This window comes from Calonectris borealis, chromosome 3 (assembly GCF_964195595.1).
Source record: "Calonectris borealis chromosome 3, bCalBor7.hap1.2, whole genome shotgun sequence".
Classification (NCBI taxonomy): Eukaryota; Metazoa; Chordata; class Aves; order Procellariiformes; family Procellariidae; genus Calonectris; species Calonectris borealis.
The window spans coordinates 66,214,971-66,242,322 of NC_134314.1; the positions used below are offsets into that span (position 1 = coordinate 66,214,971).

General features: G+C 40.6%; 1 protein-coding gene across 5 annotated transcripts in view; it reads left to right on the top strand.

The window, feature by feature from the left end:
• The window catches only part of ARFGEF3 (ARFGEF family member 3), a 100,520-nt gene extending 75,333 nt beyond the window's left edge, over positions 1 to 25,187 (top strand). For all 5 annotated transcript variants that reach the window (XM_075145937.1, XM_075145938.1, XM_075145939.1 and 2 more), the window contains 11 exons: positions 292 to 414; positions 2,696 to 2,799; positions 4,336 to 4,480; positions 7,131 to 7,259; positions 7,802 to 7,978; positions 8,555 to 8,669; positions 9,272 to 9,374; positions 10,000 to 10,131; positions 11,720 to 11,850; positions 15,597 to 16,827; positions 17,589 to 25,187. In XM_075145937.1, the coding sequence (XP_075002038.1) occupies positions 292 to 414; positions 2,696 to 2,799; positions 4,336 to 4,480; positions 7,131 to 7,259; positions 7,802 to 7,978; positions 8,555 to 8,669; positions 9,272 to 9,374; positions 10,000 to 10,131; positions 11,720 to 11,850; positions 15,597 to 16,827; positions 17,589 to 17,780 (2,582 nt within the window). In that variant the 3' untranslated portion in view covers positions 17,781 to 25,187. The remainder of the gene's footprint in view (positions 1 to 291; positions 415 to 2,695; positions 2,800 to 4,335; positions 4,481 to 7,130; positions 7,260 to 7,801; positions 7,979 to 8,554; positions 8,670 to 9,271; positions 9,375 to 9,999; positions 10,132 to 11,719; positions 11,851 to 15,596; positions 16,828 to 17,588) is intronic.
• Positions 25,188 to 27,352: the final 2,165 nt, after the last annotated feature.

Here is a 27,352-nt window from a genome sequence, read left to right on the forward strand (position 1 = left end):
CTTTCACCAAACAGAAGTGTTAGCTACTGAGCTGAGTTCAAATGCTCTTACCATTTGGGCAGGCATAAGCTGTATTTTTCACAGATAAAGCAAAGGAGGGAGTCTGTATTACTTCCAAAGAAGGGCTACACGAATTGCCTCAGGACCAAGAGAAGGTTTTACTTCTAAGATTATTTCTGTCTCTGCCTAGAATAGAAGAAATTCTACAGATTCAATTAAATTGTTGAAAAATGATTGGAAAATCACCTTTACGGGGGATGGGGAAGAGTTCTCATCTTGTTATTTCCACAGGGAAACGCCAGGCTCCGGTGTTTGATGTCTTTGAAGCATTTCTAAACACAGACAGCATCCAGGTCTTTGCCAATGCCGCCACCAGTTATATTATGTGCCTTATGAAGTTTGTCAAAGGACTGGGTAAATATTTTTATTTTCCTTTTATCCTATTAAGTCATGATATGTCAAACTTGATCCTGCAGAAGAGGAGAATTCAGGTATGTAATACATAGTATGGTAGTGAGGAGAGAGGCAGTGAAGAAATTGAGTCCAGAATGCTTTAAAAAAATAAAGTAAAATCAAGACCAAGGGATTATTTCAGAAACATTTTTAATGCTATCAATGCTTCAAGTTGTTATAGCAGAAAAGATGCATCTCACTATTAAATGTCTGCTTCATTTGATCTCAGTTTACATCAGGACTTGCTTATATTCATTTAATTTAAAAAAAAAAAACAAAAACCACACCAAAAACCAGAATATTGCAAAATGGCCTGGCATTGTGCAGTGACAGCATGGATTGTCTGCAATAGAACAGGGTATGTTTTACATTCAGCGGTCAAAGCCACATGGCTCCTTTCTACCCTTGCCCACCTCAGCAGCAGTAGTTTGGCATATGCAGTGCTGAAAACCTGCTGAACCTTCAATGAGATCATGAGCATTGCAACTAACAACAGTCTGTCCCCATGATTAGTTTTTTTGTTGTGTTACTAAGGGCAGCGGAGACCAGGCGTGTCAAGTCAAGGTGACCCTGCAGAGTAATTGTGGTGCTTCACCAAACTTCAGAACAAAGGCAAATGGTGTTGGGTCATTCTGCCCCCATGTTCGTGTTCCCTGGCTTGCCTTGATCATTAGCATTTGACACTTCTCATTGAACTGTGGCAATGATTTTTTTCTTTCCTTATGTAAATTGCAAAAATTCTAATGAGTGGTAAAATGGGGCTTTTTTTTTCCATGTGTATATTAATTCACAGAGGTATCTAGGTCTGTAAGCAACTCCCTTTGATTTAAATGAAGCACCTAACTGCAGCAGATCTAGTCTTTAGTGTTACTCTCGTCTTATTAAGCTATTTCACCATCGATTTCAATGGGGGCAGAATTCAGCTTGTGATGACAGACCGGAATTGTAATTATTACTACAAAAGAGAAACAAACTTGCATGTCCAGTACCAGTAGAGGGAACTCATGTTCCTTCTGGAGAACTTAAAAGCCTGTCTTATATTTCTTTAGGTTTCTTACTTCCATGAGATAAGTTTGTCCCCTTCGTGGTTACATGTCAAAAAGCAAGATCTTTTTTTGTATTAAAGGGAGTAGGACTATGGGATACTTCAGTACTAAGCAGTAGCAAATATACTACCGTTTATGTGCATTTTAACATAAAACTAAAGGATTCAAACTTCACTGGCTGACGTGGCTGATCTCAATAGTAGACAACTTTAAAATACATTTGGAGGGAATAGTTAAGAGCATAGAAAAAGCAAATAAATGTAATGAAAGGAGAATAAAGTAGGCTTTAATGAAAGGATTTAATATTTATCTTGTGGTTTTTATGAGAGGAATAGCTTTTAAGGCAATAAAACATTAATGTGTATAGGCATTTAGTAAAGCTTCAGATTTGGCACTGAATGGGAAGGACTTGGCTAACCTGGAAAAATGGTTATGAGCCAAGTATTCTAGGGTGGGCAGAACATTGGCTGAGAGGGGAGGGACTATGCAGACAGGGAAAATGCTGGAGTTATCCAGGGAGGAGCTCTGCAACAGGATGCCGTGGAACTGATCTGCTTATTTAATACACTTAGTCAAGCTGACCTAAAAGTAGGAGTCTGCTGATGCCACAGAGTTAGTAATACCTGTGATATTGAGACACTAGAGCCTGAGGATATCATACAGTTGAAACTGTGAGACTTTGACACCTGAGTTAGACAGCAGAAGGAAATACTGTAGCACAAAATATAAAATGGTATATTTAAGGAGTAAATAAACTAAAAGGAAGAACTTGTGGTAGAAGAGTTTTCCAGGGCACTGGTTGCAAATGAATAGAAAAAAATTAGTATATTAATTGAGCAAAGGTTGAATATGAGCAAGTAATTCATACACCCATGGAAAAAAATGGAGTGGAGTCAATATGACAGATGACTATAAGGTATGATTATAAGAACTTCCAAAGGCTCTACTAAAGAGTTATTAAATAGGCATGTATTTATTAAAGCATTTATTCCTATAAAAGTCCATGTATAAACTGTGACCAATATTACTGTATTGTTTGTATGAGAATCATCTGGTTGTCATCTAATAAGATCAAACAAAGGATGTTTTCTGGATTCTATTCAGACATTAGGGCACAACTGAACGAGAAAGGAAAACTAATGCTATGTTTGTTTTTCTTCTTCTGTCCTTCCCAATGCTGCCTTTCCTATCCCCAGGGGAAGTAGATTGTAAGGAGATGGGTGACTGTGTGCCAGGATCAGGATCTGCATCTACAGACTTGTGCCTTCCCGCACTGGATTACCTCAGGAGATGTTCTCAGGTATGATGAACAATCTCACACAGGTACTAACCTGGCCTAGGAAACAGTTCTAACCTCCAGGCTTTGCATCAATGGTTAGGTGGTTTGCACGAACGCAACAGAATCTGTGGTAGGCCTGATGGTAATAACCTGCACTGCCAGATGGAGAGTGGCGATCTGAAGGCATCTCATACCTTCTAGGCCAGCTAACGATGGGAAAACTGAGGAGATAAGGACCCAAGGAGCATGTGGGAAAATGTGAATGTTCAAAACCTAGTAGTAACGTATTCAAAGCTACGTTCATTCTTATTTAAACAGTTACTGCAAAAGTGTTGGGAATGACAGAGTGAAAAAAAAAAATCCCTGAGAATTCTCAGGTCTTAAGAAGAGCAACATGTTACACCCTCTAAAACGCAGCAGCAGCTTATCTGTACCGTGAAAACATATCTGAAGCTCAGGGCAAATCTCTAACAATTAGAATGCTGGCACATTTCCTGTAATCTCCTTGCACACAGCACAGATTATTATCCAGGGTTATTAGGAAGTTTTTTGTCTGATTTTATAACGTTGTTTGTATTTCTGTAGTACCTGCAGGTCTTTTTGTTGGACCCAGGCCATGTTTTTTCAAGGTACAATACAAATGCATAACAAAGGATATTACCATAGCTGAAAGGACTCAATCCCTAAATTCAGAGATAATGGATGGATTCAGTACACAGACTGAGAGGAGAAGGAAAGAATAAGGCAGCTCAGAATAATAAACAGCAGACATATCAAACTGTTCTTGCTGTCTTGTTCACCTAAAAAAATTTAGTGAATATCTATGTGTATATCTAATGTATGTTCTATCTATACACTATGTGCATCACATCACTCTTTCTCATCCTTACAAACCCCAGTCCACAGTGAGGCAGAAATATTTTCTCCTCTTTAAAAGAAGCAGCCATTTTTATCTTGTTATACCTTTTAACTTGCCACTAGAAGAAGAACAGGAATGACTAAAAAGAAATCTTGTCTGTATATTGCAAATACTTTAGAAAGGCCTGGTAAAATACTGGTAGCATCCCAGCTATAGCACAATTCTGCAAAGTTTGTATTTGTTGTGTAATGGACAACACAGGCAATGAAGCTCTGAAGTGAACCTGTACAGGTCCTTTTATCAGTATTTACTTAGTCCTTTGGAGCTCCAAATTATTCTGTGTACAGCTAATGGAGCTTCTTAGGTCATAGGTGCAATGAGTAAGTAGTAACGTTGGTCTTTCAGAAATGAGGAGGGAGCACGCTCCCTTCCCAAAAATGTGTTATTTAAATAGCTTTTCTCCCTCTCTTTCTTCCCCTGACCCCTTACTTGTCAATGAACAGACGACTTCTGGCCTCTAGTTGTGTTTTTCATTTACACGGTTGCTGGATGAACAGAACAGATGCTGACATTATGCTGCTTTCATAGCTTTTATTTTATTTTACATACCTGTGTTGCATGTGACAGCTTTTACAAACTTTCCCATATATATTTCTCTTTTCTTCTCTTTTTTTCTCTCTCTCCCCTCCCCTCCCCAGTTGTTAGCCAAAATCTATAAAATGCCCTTGAAACCCATCTTCCTCAGTGGCCGGCTGGTTAACTTGCCCCGAAGAGTGCAGGAACAGTCAGCTAGCAGTGAGGATGGTATTGAGTGCATCCTTTCTGACTTTGATGACGACACCGGTAAGTGCACTGAAAGCAGTAAATGCGGAATTAATCAATTTCTTCTTCCACATGTCATTGTAAATTTTGCCAGCTGCAAAAAGGGGGAGAAAAAGGAGAAAAACTTCATAGTTCATTGTCTCCCTGTTGTCTACACATACACATGTGCGCACACAGAACTTGGTTCAGATCACATCACCTTCTTCATGTTAAAAGATACAGCTCACATATGAGAAAAATACAACCCCTCTCTTGGGACAAGATAGTAATATTTTAATAATATTTTAATTATCCTGATATTCATAATACAACCAGTATATATTTCTGAGAGCTAACACAAAAATACTTTCTAGACCACAGCTGAAGGAAAGGAGTGAAAACCTTTTAAGGTTGGTATTGGCAGGCCTGCCTTTAACAGAAAAAATATCAGTGTAGAGTTAGAGTTTAGAAAGATAAAGAATACTTGTTTAAATATGTTTCCTGTGGTCTTATGTCCTGTGGTCTGTTGAACTCAATGGTGTATTTCTAAAGTCCATAAAAAGCACTATGACTGCCAGAAAAACAAGCAGCATTTGTCTCCTGATTACTTTTGTGGCTTATATGGGTTGTGGATTAATCAGGTGTTTGATGAACTAGATCTGTGTGGAGCCAAGTGGTAGAGGAATGCAGCCTTACTGCTTCTGGACTGCCCTTCGAAACAGTACAGTCACTTTTGAATATCTGAACGACTGAGCTGTTCCAGCCTGGCTGCCTCTGTGAAGAGCCAGCTCCAACCAGGCAGAAAGCAGGCTGACTCCAATGCATTTCATTCGCATACCTCACCAGAATAAATCTTGGTACCTACTTTTATCTAGGCTCTTCCACCACATGGATTGTCCTGTTCCACTGCTGCCCTGGATAAAGGAGACAAAAGCTGCTCTCTGAAAAAAGCAAACCACAAGTCCTAGTTTGTTTGGTTTTTTTTTAAAAAAAAACTTTTACTTTCTATGTTTGGGGTTTTTTCTCTCTGGAAATTTTAGGGTGTTCACTGGGATGTGGGACACCCAAGTCACTGGAAGTCTCTGCTTTGACCCAGGCTTGGGACTTGACCTAGGGTCTCCCCACCTCAGGTGAGCACCACTTGCCTACTGTTCTGAAGTGGCTTTGCCTATCAGAGAATAGTCTTGCTTGCTGTGAATAGAAATGCCACCCTGCAGCAAAGAAACCTTCTGATCTGGTTCTCTGGTTCAGAGCTAAGCACTGAAACTTTCACCCAATTTTTATTTAGCTGGTAACAGTATTAGAACATTGCTAGGCAAACTGACTTTACGAAGACAGAAGACAGTACTTCACCTGGCACTCCAGTGCTGAAAGTCAGTACCAAGATGGGGCAAAATGTTTTAGCCTACTTTGCCATACGGTGGTGCAGTGTATTTTCATAGTGTATTTGATTCCATGCCAAACTCTTCAAGAGAGTGTTTCTAAAAGATACTCAGTTCTTCCAGATTTGTGCTAAGTGATTTGTGCTGTTTCCTTATTTAGAAACATCATTAAAGTCCATATGACTCCAAACAATGTCATCGTACATACTACCCTGTGGAAGTGGTGTGAATAAATAAATGATCAACCCAGTTACTAAGTAATGATTTCAGTGTGTTTTTGTTGATTCTCAGGAAGACTCTTGCAGTCAGCAAACTCTGTGTATCTTAAACAAAGTTCCCTTGCAGCCTTTTTTTATTGCTTTTGGAACATAATTAGCCAGCAAGCATCATGCAGACACAGACCACATCAGCACGGCTACCAGTGGCAGAGAAGGGCTTATTAGTGAACCAAAGTAAAACCCATTTTAGCCCAATAAACCCATAGCCTTTTAAGGAGACTTAACCCAAGAATAACACTATACCTTGCAGGAGCATTGTGAGTGTAGTATGCAAGATCCTTCTAGTCATTCATAGTATCATGGGGAACTAGCAAGTACTTAAGTGATCTGTGAAAAATTAAAGCAATTCCTAACCATCTTCAAAATTGTATTGAAAACTAGTTGTATCCCATAATCCTTTAGGGATACGTTTGCTAATGTAGATATGAACTCACAGTACTACCTGTATCCTAACTGCTGTTCTGGTAGTTGTCCAGCTCTGCTATATCCACATTTAATACTCTTCTATCTGTGACCTCTTAATGTCTAAAGATGACATGTGAGGCAGCCTGATGATACTTCATGAGGCATCATTACTGTTCAGTTCTGGGTACCAAATAGAGACAGTTAAATTATGGCTAGTCACCTTAGGATCCTTACCTAAAAGCGTAACCTAAATGGGTACAAAGCATTCTGGGCAGCATTTGCAATGGTAGTGAGATATCCCATTAAAAAAAATTTTTAAAACCCCAAGGTTAAAGAGACTGGACTAGTGGGAACAGTAAACTAAGAAAGAAGACCAGAACAAGATGTACATGGAGGAGGAAGGATGGGACAAAACACAAACTTAATAAAAAGGGAAGGAAAAGGAGACCATCATTTCAAAAATAGATACTGCCCACAACCATTACACAGCAACAGTGAACATGCAAGAACCCATGATCTTTAAGTTAATTAACTTCTTAGCCTCCATCACTCTCTGAGGGCAAGTTCCATCTGTGGTCAATGCAGTATCTCGCTCACGGCTTTTAATCTTTGTTTCCTTACTTGTAGGCCTTATCAATGTCTGGATTATTCTGCTGGAAGAATTAACAACTGCTATATCCAACTGTCCCCGCCAGCACCAGCCTCCTACTTTGGATCTGCTCTTTGAATTGCTGAGGGACATTGCCAAGACACCTGGTAATGAAAGGGTTTGATAAAATGTCAGCTAGTAGAGCCCTGACCCGAACCTCTTAGAATCCTAAACCACTTCTGTAATGTGTGTTACTCATGCACAGAGACATTCTCAAGTAGAAAGGGATTTTCTCAGAGCGTGATCTGTTGTTCCAGTTAGTGCATTGTTCTATGTTGACAAAAGGCATCTTGTAAGAGCATGTTGAACATTCTCTTATATTTATTGCACAAATAAAGAGGTGCAGTACTCTATCGGTGTCCTAGCCACAGAAAACATTTGCCTGGTGTCCAGGAAATGGAAAAAAGAAAATTATATAGTCCTGTAGACCTGCTGGGAAAGACAGCAGGTAAACAGTTGGGTAAATGTTCATATACTACCTCAAAACTAGATCCAAACCTGCTTACCCCTCTCATCCCACAAAAAAAGTTTCAGAACCTGCTTTCTTTAGCACTGCCCCTGGCCTCAAGCTTGGAACAACTTAGCAAATTTACTGTGCATGTAGGCTTTGTAAGCAAAAATATACAGCCATCCTTGTGTTTATTTCAAGGCCCAGGATTTGGCATTTATGCAGTTGTACATCTTCTTCTTCCCACGATGTCTCTTTGGCTCCATCGCAGCCATGGTGACCATTCTTACTGGGATGTGGCATCTGCTAATTTCAAGCATGCCATTGGTCTTTCCTGTGAACTCGTAGTGGAGCACATTCAAAATTTCATACACTCAGGTATGTCATTGCACTGCACATCTACTGACAGTCATCGGTGGCATGTTACTGAATAGCTACTTGGGGAGATGGTTTCATTGCTTTTTGGTTACTCAAGCATAAAGTAAGAGGAAGAGGGTTGAAAATTTCTGTTTGTTTGGGGTTTTCTTCTTTCTTTATAGGGTTTAGAATTATGAAAAAAAATAATTTGTAAGGGACCTAGGGAAGTTATTTAGTCTAGCCTCCACTCAGAGCAGGGCTATCTTCAAAATTAAATCATCACAGTCTATATTATACTTTCCAAAAGAAGATACTAAGACTTTGATCATAAAGAACTAGAATATTCAGTAACAAGATCTAACAGAATTTCTCCAGTACCACTTAAGTCCAGACATTTTGTATTGTTAACATCAAAAGGACTGTTCTTATTTCAGTTTGATGTGATGCACGTTTCAAAATTCAAGTCTAGTGATAGCTGCATAAAAAGATTCCATTTCGCAAAGTCTCTGAATAGCAGTAAGTGTAGCAAGACTGTTTATCTCTAATTATAATGAAAAGGCAATGATGTTAAAACTAGTCTGTGTCTTTTCCTTATAGATATTGGTTATGAAAATATGATCAATGCTATGCTGAAAGATCTTTTCAAGTTGCTGGTAGCCTGTGTAGCAGAACCAACAGAAATTATTTCCAGAGTTGGCTGCTCTTGTATCAGGTAACACAGTCTATTCACTCTGTTAGCATATTTTAAAAAAAGATATCTTTGTATCTTTGAAGAACTTGTGGACTGATTAAGTTGGCTAACATCTCAAAAGAAGTCTACAATATATCTATCTATTGTTATTTGAATAATGAATTTTAGACTTACTAACCTTTTCTTGCTGTTTTCTGTCTGCTTCAGAGCCTGTGATTTTAGGCATTGCTATGTGTATCATTCCCATAAAAGCACTTGTATGTTACTTACGCAGTTAGTCAATAATTAATCCTTAGGAAAATAATCAAGGGTCTTTCTGTTGGAATTCACAGGTCTTTAGAGGTAATTAATACCTTTCACAGTCTTCAGGTTATTACAGTCATGATCAAAATAAGTACTGCGTTATATACTTACACAACGCGTGGTTCTTGTCCTGGCAAGATGACTACTTAAAGAGGAAAAGCAAAGGGGGGGGGGGGGAAGTCAAAACTACAGGAGGAGATTGGATATCATTAGCTAGCTACTGAGTAGGTCTTTTGTTCTGTTTTCAACCTTCTCCCATTGCAAGTAAGAATTGTCTAGTTCCTTCTTGAACATGGTAACGTTTTCCTGTGTCCGTGCAGGTATGTGTTAGTGACAGCAGGGCCTGTTTTTACTGAAGAGATGTGGAGGCTTGCGTGTTGTGCCTTGCAGGATGCATTCTCTGCCACTCTGGAGCCAGTAAAGGTAAACTGCCTTTTTGCTGACAGTCAAAATGTAATCACGCTAGTTATAAACTCACTAACTTTTGACAGGTTGCTTTTTCGTTTTCAGAAAAGTTTTTGGGTACAGAGCCAAGAAAAGAAGCATAAGGATTATGTGGTAGCTTTTGTTATTTTGTCAGTTCTCTCACAATGAAAGGTGTTGGATCAACAATGGAGATTGAAATCGGTTTTTGTAAACATGTGCAGACAACACTAGTCACTAATAGTCCAGACTTATTTTAAATTGCCCTGACAGTATGAAATCAGAAGAGTTTAGTAGGTGAAAACTTACCTTTTGATCTGTTTCTTCCTCTGTTTGGCTAAAACTAGACAGAAGACAACGTTGCTTACTTGATCCTTTAGCTGCACGCTCCGTATAGATTATTTCTCAACTCACTATCTTTCTTGTAACAAAAAAATACTCATCTCAGGCCAGACTACATAAGAAGTTGTAATGCCTTTGCATCAAATACATCAAATTCTAAATAGCAGGTGACGTGGGACAGATCACTCTGAATGTTGTATGACACATGAACAGGCCGGACAACGCTACAGTCACTGACTTCATTTAACGCACAGTGAAAGTCTGATATTGTGTCTCTCTATAGAACCTGTTGGGCTATTTCCACAGTGGTTCTGAAAGCTTTAGTGGAGATGCCTGTGAAGTGAAGGTGGCAGCCCCCTGCCTCTCGCCAAGTGCTGAAGCTGAATACTGGAGAATCAGAGCCATGGCACAACAGGTACTGACTGATGTTTCCGGGGAAGTCAGAGAACTTTTAAACTTGGGGCTTTTCTTTATGAAAGTACATCTTTACCACTGCCTTCCTCACAAACCCTCCGGGCAAAGACTTCCTCATCACCAGACTAACATGTATTTGTCTAACAGCAGTATTGAGAAAAAGTAATACAAGCTAGAAAAAAAAAAACTTAAAACTGTCCCCCTGTAAGTAGGAATTAGGAATACCTAGGGTGGGGGAAGATGCATAGGTACCTGAGGAGGACTGACGATGAGCCTATTGTGTAACGTATCTTTAAAAAAGACAACCCTAGCATACATCAGTGGAAATGTTTCTGATAGAGAAAAGGAAATAGTAGTGGCACTATGAATTCTCATCTAGAATGTCATATACATTTTAATTACTCTGTTAAAGAATGATTCTTTCAAAGCGCAAAAAATGCACTAGAACAGCGACTGTGATATGAAACTAGAAAACAAGATTTGTTCAACCTACCAAAGCAGAGTTTGAAGAGGAATACAGATTTTTTTCTCTATAAATACCTGGATAGAGATTGCAGAGAAGAAAAAGAGTTACTGAGAACTGGAGGATAATGCTGACATTTAACAAATGGTTTAAAACTCACCACTAACTTCTAATCAGCAGAGCAAGCTTGGAGACAACCTTCTCAGGGTCCTTTTGACTACAATGGAGGTTGTTCAGTTTATGAAAGAGGTTATATGAAACAAGTTCCTTGAAATACAGCAGACTGAACTTAATGACCTGCAGGGTACCATAAAACCGTAAATACTGTATGACAGTTTCAGCATGGGAAAGCAGCTGGATTAAAAGAGCCAACAGATGTTTGGTGTCAGTTTCTGACTTGATTAATCATACCCTGATGCTGCTTGAAAATCTGAGACACACAGACCAGGATTTGATCACAAATAATGTGGCAATGGCAGGCTTTGTTTGAACAGAAAAAATGTTTTAAATTAAGTTTTAAAGACGCAGAACTCAAGAAAGCAGGGAATGTGGCATTTATACTTTTCTTGTAGACACTATCAGTGGCAGTCCCTGAGTCCTTCTCAGTGAGGATTTGACACAACTACTAAGCTACAGAACAAAGCTACAGCAACTGAGAGTTGTTTCCCCATTTCCCATCCAAAGAATTGCAAGTTAGGTGTCTGTTTTATCTTCATGGCTGAAAATAATCCTTCTAACAACCAACCTTTCTAGGTACAACAGGCTAACTATGCAAACAGGTCCTTGTCTCCACTATACATGATATTTTCTAATAGCATACAGACAGCAGAAAGCTTGTTTTGGTGTTTGGTATTATGCCCTATACAAGTTCAAAGAAAAAGATGTCTGTCCTTTGCCCTGTACTCTGCTGGGTGTCTAGAGGTAGCCCATGGCCCTGAGGCAGTTTTATCAAAGCAGCATGCTCCAGGGAAGGTCTGCCTGGGGGGATATCTTGCATTCTCTCCATCACTGTAAAATAAGTCGTCATAACAGATCTTTCACAATGCAGGAAATCCTGTTCTCAGGCCTCCCAAGAACCTAGTGCAAGCGCTAAACTGATTGTTTTATGTAACTTGCTGTTTTCTAGGTCTTCATGCTGGAGACCCAGTGCTCCCCAAAGACCCCTAGCAACAAGGAAGGGTTTGAACATGCCCAGTCGTGTGTGCTCATCATTGACCTGCCGCCAGATAAGAAACCAAATGGGCATACCCAGAGAAGGTAAAATATCTTCTCAGGAAAATACTGTGTCATTAAAAGCAAGATAAAAATATCGTCAGGCCAGCAGAGATGTGAACAGAGCCTGGCAAACCATGCCTCTCCATAGGTGTCATCAAAAAAAGTGAAATACACCAATCAAATAAAAATTAGGTTTTGTGACACAGGAGACAGTAGTTTACTACTCTCTGCTCTCCGAATGTTCCCATGATCATATACTGGTGAGCAGGCACATGCAAGAGCTGTTACAGTTATAGACAAGCCTGTGTCAGGGTCTCTAATGTGGCCCTCAGAAAGCTAAATAAGGAAAACGCTTCTAATAGATAGTAAAAATTGGTAGGTTACAAATACCTGAAGGATACATAAGGCCACACAAAGCCTTCAAGTAGAGGAAATGCAGATTAAATTAAGAAAAGAATTCTCATAGGAAATACTGGGAAAATCTTTCCAATATTGAGATTATTTTCTTTAAGTAGAGTTAAAACTATCAGTTTGAAGAAAGCTTTGGAAGTAGTTATGTTTGTAATGATACCTAGCAAATGAAATGCCTCCTTCACTAATGCTCTTTTAAATTCAGTATTACTGGATTAAGAAGGTAGAAAAAGTTAATGGATGAACTGGAGCAGTATGAAGTGAAGAGACCACATCCAAAGCTGCGAAACTGTCAACATATTGATCTAGGGAACGTTGGTTTTGCTTGGCACTTTATTTTTGTGGAAGTCCTTCTATATGTTACCACCTCAGAAACTCATGCATTTGCATGACAGTCTGATCCTGTCGAAGAATATCTCTTTTTGCTTGCATTCGGTTGTTTAAACAACTGCTGTAACATCAATAGGGCTAAGCATTAGAATTCTGCATTCAGGGTTTGTGTTTGTATTGCAAGGTATGTAATACATGGCATGAAATTGTCTTTTACCAGATAGCAAACCTGCTTCTGTACCACTTTAGGCATTCTCATTCAAAACTGAACTATTGCTTGCAACAAGGAGCCAGAATGTAATGGTCCTTCTTTGAATGGACAGGAAGAAAGACCATGCAAGATGGTTCTATGCTTACGCAGCTGTACAGAAGTTTTCCCCCAAGAGCAGGTGCTCTGTTGCCTCGCCTTCAGAGAACAGGGCCCTGCACAGAGACAAAGGAAGGTTGAGATCACAGTCTACACCCTTCCTTCGTGATGGGAAAATACCTGCTTTATCCAAAGGTTTGCAGATCATTCTTCTTGTTATAATGAATGCAAAGCAAAAGACTGGACTACTCCCCTCTCATGGCGTATAAGGCCATGCAATCTAACAGGCTGTGTTCGAAAAGGTAGTGTGGGTCTTGCTTGTCTTTAAACAAATAAATAAGTAAAGCTTGCAATTAATACAAACTCCGAATGCTCTCACACTGTGCTTTGTCTAAACAACTGCAAAAAGCGTATATGCCGATAGGCAAATGTTACCCCAGCAATGCTTATTTTTCACCAAAACAGGGCTCAAAATTTGACTGTGCCACTGTTTTTCATATTATTTGCTACAGCAGTGCAGTAATATGCTGATCTTGCATGTTAGTAACTGTGGCCTTTCAAAAGTTTTACTTTAACCTTAGGGGGGTTTGTCTTCTCCCTTTTTGCTTTTGTTTCCTTAATGCTGCATCGTTTCACAGGAAGCTGGGGTAAGGGAGCTTTTCTTCTTCCTAAAAAGTAATAATATATTTCAATTCGAAACTTTGGGCAGAATAAGAAAATACTATCCTTAACCAGCTTTGGCATTGTGTGTTTTCACCTATAGCTCTGTACTAATTTCGTTTGGAATTGAGCAGTACTTTCAGCTGTCCTTGGAAACTGGCTTTTTGGCTATTACAAGGAAAAGCAGATCTCCATCTGATCCTGCTTTTGAAACAGGATTAGTCTCTTGAAATCAATGCAAGCGCTCATTTAACTTTATACATGCTCTTAAGAGCTTTTCTGAGTCAGAGCCTCTAATGATTTTTACAGCGGAAAACTACTTCCCCATAAAGAGCTCCAATGTATGTATTAATCATCAAGATTTTAGTTCTGTCAGATAGTAAGACTATTAAATTTTACTGATGTATCGGCACTGGCAGCTGTGTCATGGTAAGTGAACTGACATAAGTAAATTAACCCTAGAAGCACAGTTTTGTCTAACCTATAGCTTCTACATGGCCAAGCATATGGTAGTTCCTCAAAAGTCTCAGGACTTTTTTTTTCTTTTTTTTTTAAAATCAGGACCATTTGTGTGCTTTTATAAGTCAATTAACGTAAGGCAAAATTTTCAGAGTTAAAATATGTGGGTTTTCTGGATTTTTTTTTAAGTGTTGCATTCCTAAAACTGAGTTTTGAAATTATTTCTCAAAAAAAAATAGACTTTTTGTTTTGGTATTTTGAAAACACTTTTGAAAGTTGTTTAATGAAAGTAGGATAATTTTTGCAACAAAAAAATTGAAGGTCTACAACTGAACATCTCATGTTACATGAAGATTCACTTTGACTTAGACCTAAAACTTCAGTATTGCAAGCAAACCGGAAAATCCCTTCCTCACTAGATGGCAGTGTTAATTAATATGTGACCCATCATAGTTCCCTAAATCAAAACAAGTATTACTACGTGTACCAGAGCATCAGCTCCATTTAAAACATTGCCGCTGTAATCTTACGCAAAGACTTTTAAATGCCTTAAGATAGGTTTTACAGTTTATAGTTTTAAATCCATGAGATGCCAAACAACAACCCTGTCCCACCCCTTCTTCCTAGCCTCCCTTACCTGTAAGCCTCTCAATGTTATTTACTAGTGAATGACCTGAAAACTTTGGTTGGGGGAACTTGCCATTCCTGGGTTCCCTGTGCAAATCAAAAATCAGTGAGATCCAGAACCACTCACAGCATCTCTCTAACAGGAGCACAGCTAAGAATCACCCAGTACGACATGTGAGAAACAGGGTTAGGAATAGGTATTTCCATGCTAGGCTCTCAGTGTTCAAGTTGAAGTCTTAAGAGCAAACAGTGAAAAGTGCCTTCAGCAAGACTTAAGCTTCTTTGCATGCTCCATTGCATTGCTGATGTTTCTGTAGATGTTTTTTCACTGGTTGGTTGGTTGGCTCTTTGTATTTTATTTTAAGAAGTACTCCTGGCATTAGTGGAAATGGAAACTGAGTGGTAAACTAGTTTTGGCCTCAATTTGTCATGGCAAAGTTAAGGTTGGCTGAAATGCTGGTGGAGGAATTTTAAGGATATTTAAACTTAGCCAAAGTTCAGCAACAAAAATAGAAAATATAGTCCAGGACCGATGGCAGAAGTGCTGCATAACTTGCGTGTTAACAAATTCCTCAGTTATAGCAGGCTGAAACATTGAGAGTACTTGCAGCTGCCATGAAATTGAAACACAGAATATTTAATCCCTCAGTATTAGACATCTCTGGAGAAAAAGACAAAAGTTATAATAGAGCTTTGTTTTAATACCAGCTCTGCACACGTGCCATTAGTGTGCTTGCTGTGGACGGTTATTTTTCTTAATCAATGTAAGTGTCTTCCCTTCTAGGAAAGTATTTGAAAGAGTAGCTGAAAGACCATTCTAGATGACTTTATCTTTCTCCACTTTTTTGTTACAAGGCTCTGAAAATTTGGCCTTTCATTTGCATCTTTCATGTTAGGTTCTAAAATACGAAGTATTCCTGTACTCCTAGTAAAAGCACAATGCACCATTTTAATTTTATTTTATTTTTTTCCTTCCCATGCTTGGTTTCCCAAGTATTCCTTTCAGGACGATAGTGGTGAGCTTGCTGTCCCACCAAGTACTGCTCCAGAATTTATATGACATCTTACTGGAAGAATTTGTGAAAGGTCCTTCTAACTTGGAGGAGAAAATGACAATACAAGTACCAGAAAACAAGTTGGCTGGTTTTCTCAGGTACATCTCCATGCAAAACCTCGCTGTCATCTTTGACTTACTGCTGGACTCCTATAGAACAGCCAGAGAGTTTGACACCAGACCTGGGTTGAAGTGTTTGCTGAAAAAAGTGTCTGGTATTAGTGGAGCTGCCAACTTGTATCGCCAGTCAGCAATGAGCTTCAACATCTACTTCCATGCTTTGGTTTGTGCGATCCTGACAAACCAGGAGAACATCACTGCAGAGCAAGTGAAGAAGATCCTCTTTGAAGATGATGAGAGAAGCACAGACTCATCACAGCAGTGTTCTTCAGAAGATGAAGACATTTTTGAAGAAACTGCCCAGGTCAGTCCCCCACGAGGGAAGGAGAAGAGACAGTGGAGGGCTCGAATACCATCTCTGAGTGTACAGCCTGTCAGCAATGCGGACTGGGGGTGGCTAATCAAGCGACTTCATAAGCTCTGTATGGAACTGTGCAACAACTATATTCAGATGCATCTGGACCTGGAGAATAATGTCGAGGAGCCTCCAGTGTTCAAAAGTGACCCTTTCTTCATTTTACCATCCTTTCACTCAGAAACCTCCACCCCATCAACCGGAGGGCAATCTGGGAAGGACACACCATCGGAAGATGACCGGAGTCAAATCAGGGACCAACTGGGAGACAGTCTGACACCCCGAGGAGGGAGTGGAGAAATGTTGCTGCTACCCCCACCCCTAAGTCCTAAACCAGAGAAAAAAGAGCAAACCAGGAAAAAAGAATGGTGGGAGAGTGCTGGCAACAAGATCTACACCATAGCCACTGACAAAACTATCTCCAAGCTCATGACAGAATACAAGAAAAGAAAGCAGCAACAGGCCACGACATCCTTCACCAAAGAGGTCAAAGTGGAAAAGAAAGGGGAGCTCCTGGGTTCAAGAGGGCCAGACTCGCCCATACTCCAGCGGCCACAACATCTTATAGATCAAGGTCAAATGAGGCATTCATTCAGTGCTGGTCCAGAGATCCTGAGACAAGAGAAGAGACCACGCTCAGGATCCACAGTCAGTTCCTTGAATATATCTGTTAGGGATGCCGAGGCCCAGATACAGGTAGGACATACTTGTAGAATGCTAATAATAATAGCAATAATTAAAAAGAGAAGTATTTTTTTCTATTGCTTTTATTATAATGATTATAATCACTTCATTAAATGTCTTTGTTACATAAAGAACATGTACATCATGTTACATCACGATGAGGACTGACTGTTGCAGCACCTGGCACTGATAAAAACCTGATTCGGTCTTATCAAAAGAAAATCAGTGGCAGTGTTATCAGGCATATACTAGTACCGCTTTCAAGAGTGCTTCTGTGACTGAGGCCAAAGCTGCACTTAGTCCTAAGAACTAACAACCTACAGTGAACTCATTGCTTACTTCTAAGGGCTCTAGCCCACTTAAGGGCTGTTGAAAATGGGATGCTGCTTGTCACAATGCTTTTGTACTTCAGGTTTTTTTTGTTAATTCCACAGCAGAAATAGTGAGCTCTGTTGCTAAACAGAAACTTGCTGCTTGCATGTCCAAATCAGTGAAAGCATCAAACTTGAAAGTCTTTGTTCACTTCACTTCATGAAGTAAAAGGTGATGAAGGGTGAGCATCATGCCCGCAATACAGAGTCAAACAAGGACTTACAGTACTGAATGTGAATTAGGAAGACAGAGTGAACATTAAATGAATATGATGGCATTACTCAGTCCTCTTTATGAGGCCGCAATCACCAGATATCTTATTTTCTAACTCAACTGATGGGCTTTTCTCTTTAGAAAGGTCTTCTAAAGAGTCTTTTTTTTTTTATTCAATTTGTTTGTAGGCATGGACCAACATGGTGCTGACAGTTCTCAACCAGATTCAGGCCCTGCCAGACCAAACTTTCACAGCCCTGCAGCCAGCAGTGTTCCCCTGCATCAGCCAGCTGACTTGCCACGTGACAGATATCCGTGTCCGCCAGGCAGTACGGGAATGGCTGGGAAGAGTCGGCCGAGTTTACGACATCATCATTTAAACCTAGCTGTGCTCTGTTGCAAAGGGGAGAAGACATCCAAGGTATACAGTCAAGAAGTATTTGGGGTTCATTAATTGATCATTTGTTGGTGATAAATTAAGAAACAGTGAGCTTGTTGATGTATATCCTCTGTCCACGTGAGACTGTGTGTCCCTCACTCACACTAGCAAAGGGGGCAAAGTATGAGTGTGTCCAGGGGGGTCTGGAATGGCCCCAGAACCCAGAAACTGCCAGTAAATCAGGCTAGTACCTAAAGGGGTGATACATTTCAGTAGCCTTCATTTTAATTCAAATTTGCAACAGTGGGAGCCACATGAAACTGCAGCTGAACTTCCACACTTGCAATTAGCTGTGAACGCAACTGTCATCTGGATGTCAAACCAGACCAGTAAGCCTATGTACACTTTAAAAAAATAGATAAATAAAAGTCAGGAAAAAGGTGGGGCTATAGGACAAGTAAAAAGGTGTCACTTGTTTAGGGTAACTTTTTTCCCTTCTGAAATTAGCATGAGAGAGGAAAGCCAAATAAAGTTATTGTAGTAACTATATGCCTCACTCACTAGAGAAAGTGGAAATTTATTTTGCTCTGAGAAGAGCCTTTGAAGTCGGGTCACATTTGGGGTAGCTAATAAGTGACTATTAAAGTATCCCAGGTCTAAAACTGGTGAACCAAGCACAGACTATTCATCCTTTCATTGCTCTTGTGGAGTATTGCTTGAAGAGAAATGGCACTGTCAAACTGCCCTCTCTACAACACCCTGGCTACCTCTTCAGCTATCCCTATAGCCAATCATTTTTCCACGTGTCTAATTCCTCCTAAGGGCAACAGGGAAATTTGTTTTGTTGTTTCCAGTGAAGCTGGGGGGAAGACACACCACAGAGCAAATACCAGCATGTGCCAATATCCAGCATTCAACTAAACAGAGTAAAGAAAGTGTTCCAGTTTAAGCAACACTGTAGCTAAGTTAGCTTATGCTTCTACTGGAAACTTATATGTTCGCTTATATAGAGCTGCTGTAGCCAGGAACACCCTTATCACCTATGTTAAATTTAGCCTATCACTCCACATTGAGCTGAATCAAGATGGAAAATAGTCTGAAAGGAAGGTATCTTTCCTGCTTCTCTCTCATTTCTTGTCTGCTGCTGTAGATAGAAGGGGACAGATCCTCATGGTGGTTACATCCCCCTCTGTGCAGCAATCCTATAGTGACTACTACAATTTGCTGATATTATTAAGGGGTGAGAGAAGGGGAAGGATTGACTACTGTATTGTCAAATACATATGTGATGCTGTTCACGCTAGACACAGCAAAGAGTTACCTTGCTGCACAAGTTATGTCAGCCCCTGGGACATTCCATCTCGTACTCCCATACTACATAATTTGTTAATGGGAAGTTGAAATAATTTGTTGAAAATAAGTTGATTTTAATCTTGCGTGACCCCTTAACGATGTTCTCCCAAGGCTTTTAAAATGTGCACACCAACTAAATATACAGCTTCAGTCCCTGCTCCAAAGCATCCTCAAAATGGCATCTCTTTATATCAGGCCTGGATTTTGCACAGCTTTTAGCATCTTAAACCTAGGAAAACAGAGGGAGCCAGGAGGCTCCACTGAACAGCCATCACCCAAGCTGATGTGTTTACAAAGAGTCTGCCACTATCCTCCTGCCTTTTCCCTCCATTTCCCACTTCCCATTTGTCACCTACTAGACTTGTGCAGGGAATATTTGTCCCCTAACTTTCTGTAGTGTTGGTCACGCTGTTTCCCTTTCTTTCAAAACTTCCCTCTGCTAAGTTGTTTCAGGGACATAACAATTCCTTAAGAACAACTCTTTCATACCACATACATTTGATTTTATAAATTAGTAATTTAACAATTTTATCAATTGTCAATTTTCCCCCAACAGTTTTAATGCTTCGTTGGGGACAGGTGAGATTAGCTCTTGGTATATGGGAGAGTAGTGGCATGGTTTGATTTCTGTTGCCATGTCTTTCTTACACACCTTTAGGTAGAGTAAAAGGGTGGTTATATTTTTTGTTAAAATTTTTATTGGGCATTTATACACAACTGCTTTTAAAGCAGTACATTAATTAGGCAACAACAGAAATCAGAATAATAAACTGTATGCAGAACACCCAACTCTGCTGTTTTTCATTATACATGCATTGAATGGATGCAGATCCTTGCTGTACTAATCTAAAACTAAAGCAAATCCCTAAATTATGTTGGAGAAGTAAAATTGACAGCAGTCCAACAGAATCACTCAGGGCTCCAGAAGAGGGCCTAGTATCTCGGAAACACTGTGGTTAGGTGTTGTGGTTGCAATAGAAAAATCCTTCTGTAAAACAGAAAGAAAAGCTCTAGGAGTGACCATGCCACCACCCCCCTCAAGCCCATGAACACAGCCACCATCTTGACCCAAAATACCATTTCATTTCAACTTCTTACACTACAAATACCATACTGGAAATGAGTAGGAGTAAATTTGCTATATTGCTGTTGCCCTGTTTTAAACTTTGCCCTCCAAATTTTGCACTAAGTGCCCATTGTCATCCTCAGTGCCTCTGCGCATTAACACCCCTCCATAAGAGGTCACGAGTAACTTTAAGTAATTCCAGAAAAGGATTGGGGTGGAGGTGAAGGAATTTTTGAAGCAGCAGGCTTTACATAAGGAAAGTTTAGCATGTGCTGCTCTTCCTTTTCCTTATATGCAAAATGGTGAGCAGGTGAGGAGAGCAGGCCATGGCCACTTCAGGAACCATTAATCTGAGATGCAGCAGCTTTCTAATGCACCTCCAAAATATAAATAAATAAAAAAATGAGTTGGTTCATCAGATTCTCAGCTATTTTTTGCTAGTTTAGCCATAGACATCAGCAAGCCCCAAAGAAGTGCGACACTAAACATGTGAAGTCACCATTTCATAGTCCTGTGCACTCTGTTTCATGCATGCTTTGGGCTTAAGGCTGCCAGCGTGCTACCTTCAAGCCTCACAAAGCAAGCTTTTAGCCCAAAGGAGGAGTCCCAGGAGAAGGGTACTGGCACTAGCCTGTCCTAAGCTTCAGAAGGGGACTCCCCAACTCTGAACACCCCAATCATGTCCAGCTGTACCATGCTACAGCAGCTTTTCTGCTTTCCACTTGTGAGTGGGGAAGCACTTCAGTCAGTAGCACAAAGTAGCCCTTGTATCCACACGTGTAAGTCTTTCTCACATAACCTGTTCAAATCCTTACTTATAGCCCCATAACGCAATGCATGAGCTAACAGCAGCATATTACTAGCTTTACTGTTGAATCAGAACATTTAAGCCCTGAAAAAACAGAGTCTGTGTATTATAGCCTGAGCTTGCTCTTTCTCTTTGCTCTGGTTAATGACCACATTCTTCTCTGTTCTTGCACTTACTTTTTTTGTCACATACATTTCCATAGGAGTTGGGTTTGATTTTTATTGAACTGGCCAGTTATTTTTAAAAATGACTGGCCAATAATTTTTATTTAACTGAACTGCTTAAGAAAACAAACAAACAAACAAAAAAGCCCAGGTGCGGCGGTTTGGCATCCTTCTCAGGTACCAGAGCTGCACCTCTCCTGCCTTTGCCTAGTTCACACCACGCTCCTCAGGGCCACCACAGCGATCAGAGGCAGGCAGCCACTAACAGAGAAAGTTGCTGTTGGCCAGCATCAGCTACCTTTACTCACATGGAAGAGCTCATCATCACGCAAATATTTAAAGCTGAAAAAAAGCAGCATAATCATGAGGGAAGTGCTATTTGTATAACAGAAGCAGGTCTTACCCCAATTGATACGGTTTCAGGCCATTGCACTTTATTCTGTAGGGTGAATATATGCAGATAAATGAGACAATTGATGTGTTTATGTATAGATTCCTGTAGCTCCAGTCACTGTCATACTCTGAGCATTCGGCATATTTGCAGAGCAATATCCACATTAGTAGTATGTTTATCATGCTCTCTGAATATTTGTGTCACATCAGCAATGGTTAATGCAGTTGTTATGGTAACTTCCCCACAGTAGTCTTTTCTGAGCATTCAGCAGCCATAGAATTACCACCACTATCATTTGGTTAACATGCTTTCATGTCTTTAAGATGTTAAGATACAGATTTAATACTCTCCTAGGGATAAACACTCACTTGAGAATAGCTGACTTAATTTAGCATCTAAAAAGAATTATTAGGGAAAGATTTACACAGACGTGGGCAAAACTTTCCTTGTAAAACTCCAAGCACAGGCAACGCAGCTTTTGCCTCGTCACAGATAAAAAATTCATGTCCTCTGGACTATAGCTGGCTCATGTCAAGTCCAAGCAGAGTTTACACCTGTGACTTGTAAGGTACTTTGCCTTTCAATTTGAGCTTCAGGTTGTGTTTAAAACGTAAACCTTACTGTAAAATTCACTGGCAAATCCTCACCTGCCAAAGATATAACCCCCACCTCTACATACCTTGTGTTACCATATGTAATCTCCATCTGCACTTGATATAGTGGCATCTCAGTGTTGGTATCTCCACTGCAGCACTCGGCGCAGCACCCGTATGAAACCGAGTGGCAAACGAGTTAGCAAGTAGAGAGGTCCAGCTCCATGTGCTGCCTGCGCTTTGTAGCGCTCTCCACAGCTTAGGCCCACACTCAAAGCGCCTAAGCTGTTGAAATCAATGTGAGTTACATAGCTGGATATCTGTAATACTCAGGACTCAGTCCTTGAATCCTTCAATCCCTACATACAGGTTCACAAGTTCTCAGAAAAGGGAAAGTCCTGTACAGTTCCTGATGTCACCCTCTCTGCTGCTGTCCACTATACACCTCCCTCTTGGAAAATCTACAAGAACCAGCACATATTCCCACACATCCCAGAGCCCCAAAACTAGAACTTTTGCACAGATCCAGTTTTAACTTGTAGGAGGCTGACCATAGCAAGCCAATTATTTCTACCTAGCTCTTCTGTGTAGAAGCTTATTCAGAAATTGAGCATGTGATTTGGCTATTTTCACCTTTAGCAATCCATTCTAGAAATGCCATTCCTCAGAGATTAATATTTTTTAATTCACAAAAAAAAAGTTAAGTCCTTTCTTCCCTTGCTTTTGTGGGGGTGTGATAAGTTTATGTTTAAGCAAGCTATTTACTCATTACTCTGGTTATAGTCATTTCTGGGAAGATCTATGTATAGTGCTAATCATGGCATATGACAAGAAATACAGTTAGTTTTTTTTTTCCATTTCTGATCATTCCACAATTGTTTGAAGAAATGATGCAATACCATCAATTAAAAAAAAAAAAGTTTCTCTTCTTTTTTAGTATAAAAGGACCAAGTTACCACAGCACAGAAGCACAAGTGTTGGATTTTATGCAATGTAGATAACAGCATCCGGCAGCTAGAGATCTCTCTTCACTGAATCTCCCTTTTTGAGTAGAGCTTCTCTAGGGATACAACATAAGGGTCCCTTAGCAGTCCTCACCAGCAACGCATCTGGGACTCCCGGAAGTTGTACAGCTGCAAGGAAGGAGTCGTAGCTCCTCTTTCTGTTGTTTCCACTAATCCTCCTCAGAACATATACTTTATATGTGACACTAACTGTTATCGTATCATACTAAACAAACAGCTTTGGCCAAACATGGGGGGCTGGCTATTTAAAAATAAAAAAATATAAAAGCATGTGGCATAAGTATGCATGCTTACTTAGTGCTCAGAGGTCTCCAAGCTAAGAACTAAAAGCAGAGGGAAGAAGAAATGCCCCAATTCTGTGGATATTGGTGGAGCTACACTGTATGATACTGGATTAATGCAATAACGCACTCGCCTGTGGGACCAGATCCCTCAAATCCTCTTTATTTTTGGCAAATTCGCAAGTTGAGGTTTGCATAGTCTCCGCTGCCACCCTGAATTGGAGAACTGAGTTTATGGAGGGCATTTTTTGTTAAGAAACATGGCAACAGGATCTATTTCAATCCTTTTACCCCAACACCCCACTTTTCAAAAGGTAGTTACATACTTCCATAAATTTCATCTAAATACCATGGAGCACCAGGGCCCTATTTCCTACCCATGCATTTGGTTCATCTGGGCTGCAGCGAAGTGCCATGCTTCCACAAGAAGCAAGCCGAAACGAGAGAGCTGAGCTAGCAGAGAGGCACGGGTACACAGGTTCAAGCAGGGGACAAATATCACCTCCGCAAGCAGGCTGTGGCTCCTGAGCCCCCTGCTCTGCAGAGGAAAGCAGGATTCGATGCCAAAGGGAGAACAGCCAGGAAGGGCAGAGCACCGTGGTGACAGAGCCCTGTACCGCACGCTGTTTGCTGGAGCAGATGGGAGATTGAAAAGTATGCAATGACAGCAGCGAGCACCTTCTTCCCGTTCCCCTCACTTTCTCTCCCCCACCCCTTTTTTGTCATTATTTGAGAGACTGCAAACATACTTCCATGGGCCCTTCAACCAGAACTGAAAACTGAAAGCAAGCCAAAGGGAGTGGACACTCCATTTTGCCAAAGATCTAATCCTTTCCTGTTTGAAAATGAAAAAATCAAATGTTATTTCCATGATGATGGCTGCCATAGGAAGTGTTTTACCACAAAACATGATTCCCAGGACTTCATCTCTCTAGCTGTATATTCAGGAGGAGCCACTAATACTTTCTGCAAGAGAGACTGTAAATCACCTTGTCAAGCAAGTGCTTACATTGGGTTTACCTTCTACTGAGTTCATAGCTAGCTGCAATTCCCCAGTCTCATCCATCTTTCCTCCCTCTACCCTTCTGCTCTTCTTTAGACAAACACCTCCCCGCGTCCTGTCGTGCTGCTAGCTTTGTTTGGTCCTTGGGTGTCCAGTGGTCAGGCAGTCACTGTAAGCTGGCTTGCAAATTGTATTTTGTGTATATTTTATTCTGACTGAGTTCTGAAATGGAAATATTTTAAATCAAAAATTATAAACTATTTATGTTGCTTGTGTTGTAGAATAAAGAAGCAAATGCAAAATAAATCGTGCTTTGGTTTTGTCTAAAGATAGTTACTTGACACTTACTGATGAAGCAAAGGAGCAAAACTGAGAAGGGGCCTGAAATACTTGGTACGTACCAGCAAGGACTGCAGTTTTCACAGATGACCTGGGGAATTTCGCCACTTTGAACTGCTGGGGGTCTTTTTGGTGGGAACTGAGATCTAAATCCTTTCACAAACGAGCCCTACACCACGCCTAAGCAGAGTTTGGGCTTGCGGTGGGGGGAGAAGGAGGATGAAGCTGTGAGACAACTAATGGTGCAAGTAGACACTATGCAGAATTTTGAAGCATCTAAACAGGTGAAGCATTTCTCCCCCCATTAAAACGAAGAAAATACTTTTGGCTTTGATTTCATTGGAAATGAAATTTAAAAAAAAAAAAAAAACCAACACAAAAACCAACCCAAAACCAAACACACACACACACCCCCAAACATGGCAGAAAAGGCACCTACTTTCAATCACATAGATAACTTTGAAAACTGTCCTAAAAGGTAACCTTAGGGATTGAACTCCACAAAGTCTGATCGCACATAAAGTACACCACTTTCCTGCCACAGAAATCCAGACAGAGCCTCTCCCCCAAGCCCCTCAGCACGACAGCCACTGCTTGTAAACATCACCAGGGACGAGTAGCCAGGCAGCCATCACAGGGTTCCTCGGAGCACTAGGTACAGCCAAACTTTTGTTGGCTTTTTAAGCTAAGCATTCCCCAGCTGTATTTCCCTGCCCCATTCAGTTTAGCTAGCACCCAAAAAGCATTCCCTATCTACAGGTGCATGCGAGCAGCATGGATGATGCAATGTTTCATCCCTCTAAAAAGCTAGGCAAGGCCTCTCCCCTGTCGCCTAAATGCCTCTTTTGATTGAAGTTGGATCAATGATCGCTCCTGTTGGAGGAAAAACCTGTTTAACTTAAGTGGAAACATTTAATGAAAACAGCAAACACCACCTTAACAGCAGCCACACACACTTTCACGTGCAACCAAAATTTAGGTACAGAAAAAGCAAGGGTTGACCAGTACCCTGTCAAGAGAATTGTCATGGGGCTCCCTAAAAGCAGGAGTGTTTCAGCGACAAGATGCCGCAGCACACAGTAACCTTTAGGGCACATCTGTGTGTGCTCAGGGATGCTGCCTGCAGCCCAAAGGCAAGCTTTCCACATAATCCGAAGAGTGAAAATGCTGCAGCCAGCATTCCCACCTGGGCTTACTGGGATGGGCTCCCATGCACTGAAGCAACACAAGATCTGGCCTTCAATGTCTGTTACACAACTGCCTTATCAGCATGAAGGTTAAGGGAGACGTATTAGAGCAGATTACAAAGCAACTAAATGAGGTTGTGATGTTTTAATAATCTTACAGCACTTCTGGCAAAACAGAGTGTGTTAAATCCCAACAGTCGGATCTAATTCCCTTCCAGGAAACTACCTTCTGCTGCTTGTCTCATTTAGATCCCATTAGAAAGATTTTCATTTCCTCCTAAACAGCATTCATTAATGTAAAACAGTAACTGGGTGAATACAGAAAGTACTCTTCTACTATTTCACTAACTCTTTACATGTACAAATCCCCAACTGCCTTCTCATTTAACGGTGGAGTCGGACTAGCACGGCTTCTGCTGCCACCGGTGTGAGAGGAAGAGGTCCACAGACAGTGGAAGTGGTGAACTTTCTTTGTAGTTATAAAGAAGACACTTGGGCTTCCTCCTTTGTTGAAGAACAAAGTGTTAAGAATACTTGCCAAAGAAAACAGCTGTCAACAAATATTTTTAAAAAACAGGAAGAAAAAAAAAAAGGGGGAGAAACAGCCACACCATTACATCTCAAGCATTGTCTCCCTTTAGTGGAATCACTGAATTCACATGCCAGATTCCAGAACAAGGTGCAGGAAAGGCAGTGGCCATTGAACACATGGCTTTCTAGGCAAAATTTAACAGATGGCTTTTGGTTTTGTCAATTGACCAGTGATGAACACTTCCCATAGAAGTTGTTACCAAACACATTTAGCAGAAGAAAGTGATTATGGTTCAATTTTGAAAGGCTGACTTTTAGATCCAGGCAGGTCAGCTCTCTCAAGTCCCTCCAGAGCCTACCAAAAGACATTCCCCCTCCTAGGAGGCTCAGAGGAGGAAAAACACGCACCAAACCACACAAAGCCACACATTCTCTCAACAGCTTTGGGAAAGCTCCCCTTTCCTCTGCCATTACAAGAAGCGCCAAAGATTGATGCATGGACATCAAGTTACCCTAATCTCCCTCCATGATACGCATTTATTTGTAACAAATAGGATTTCAAAACTGATGATTATTCACAATGTGGCTACACTGTATTCATCTGTGGTCAACTAAAAGTTAAAAAGCTCCCCTCATACCAAGCCCGACATCTTTCCTAATTGTTATTTTTTGACAGGGTGCCAAGAGAGTGCCCAGTGTCACCAATACGATTTTGCAGATGGGGTGAAAACAAACTGAGCAAGTCAAAAATTTATCCCTGACCTCAGAAGGGCCCAAAGTATCTACAGCACATGCTCTGGCCTCTTCTTTATGCCAGGGCTGTAGACCT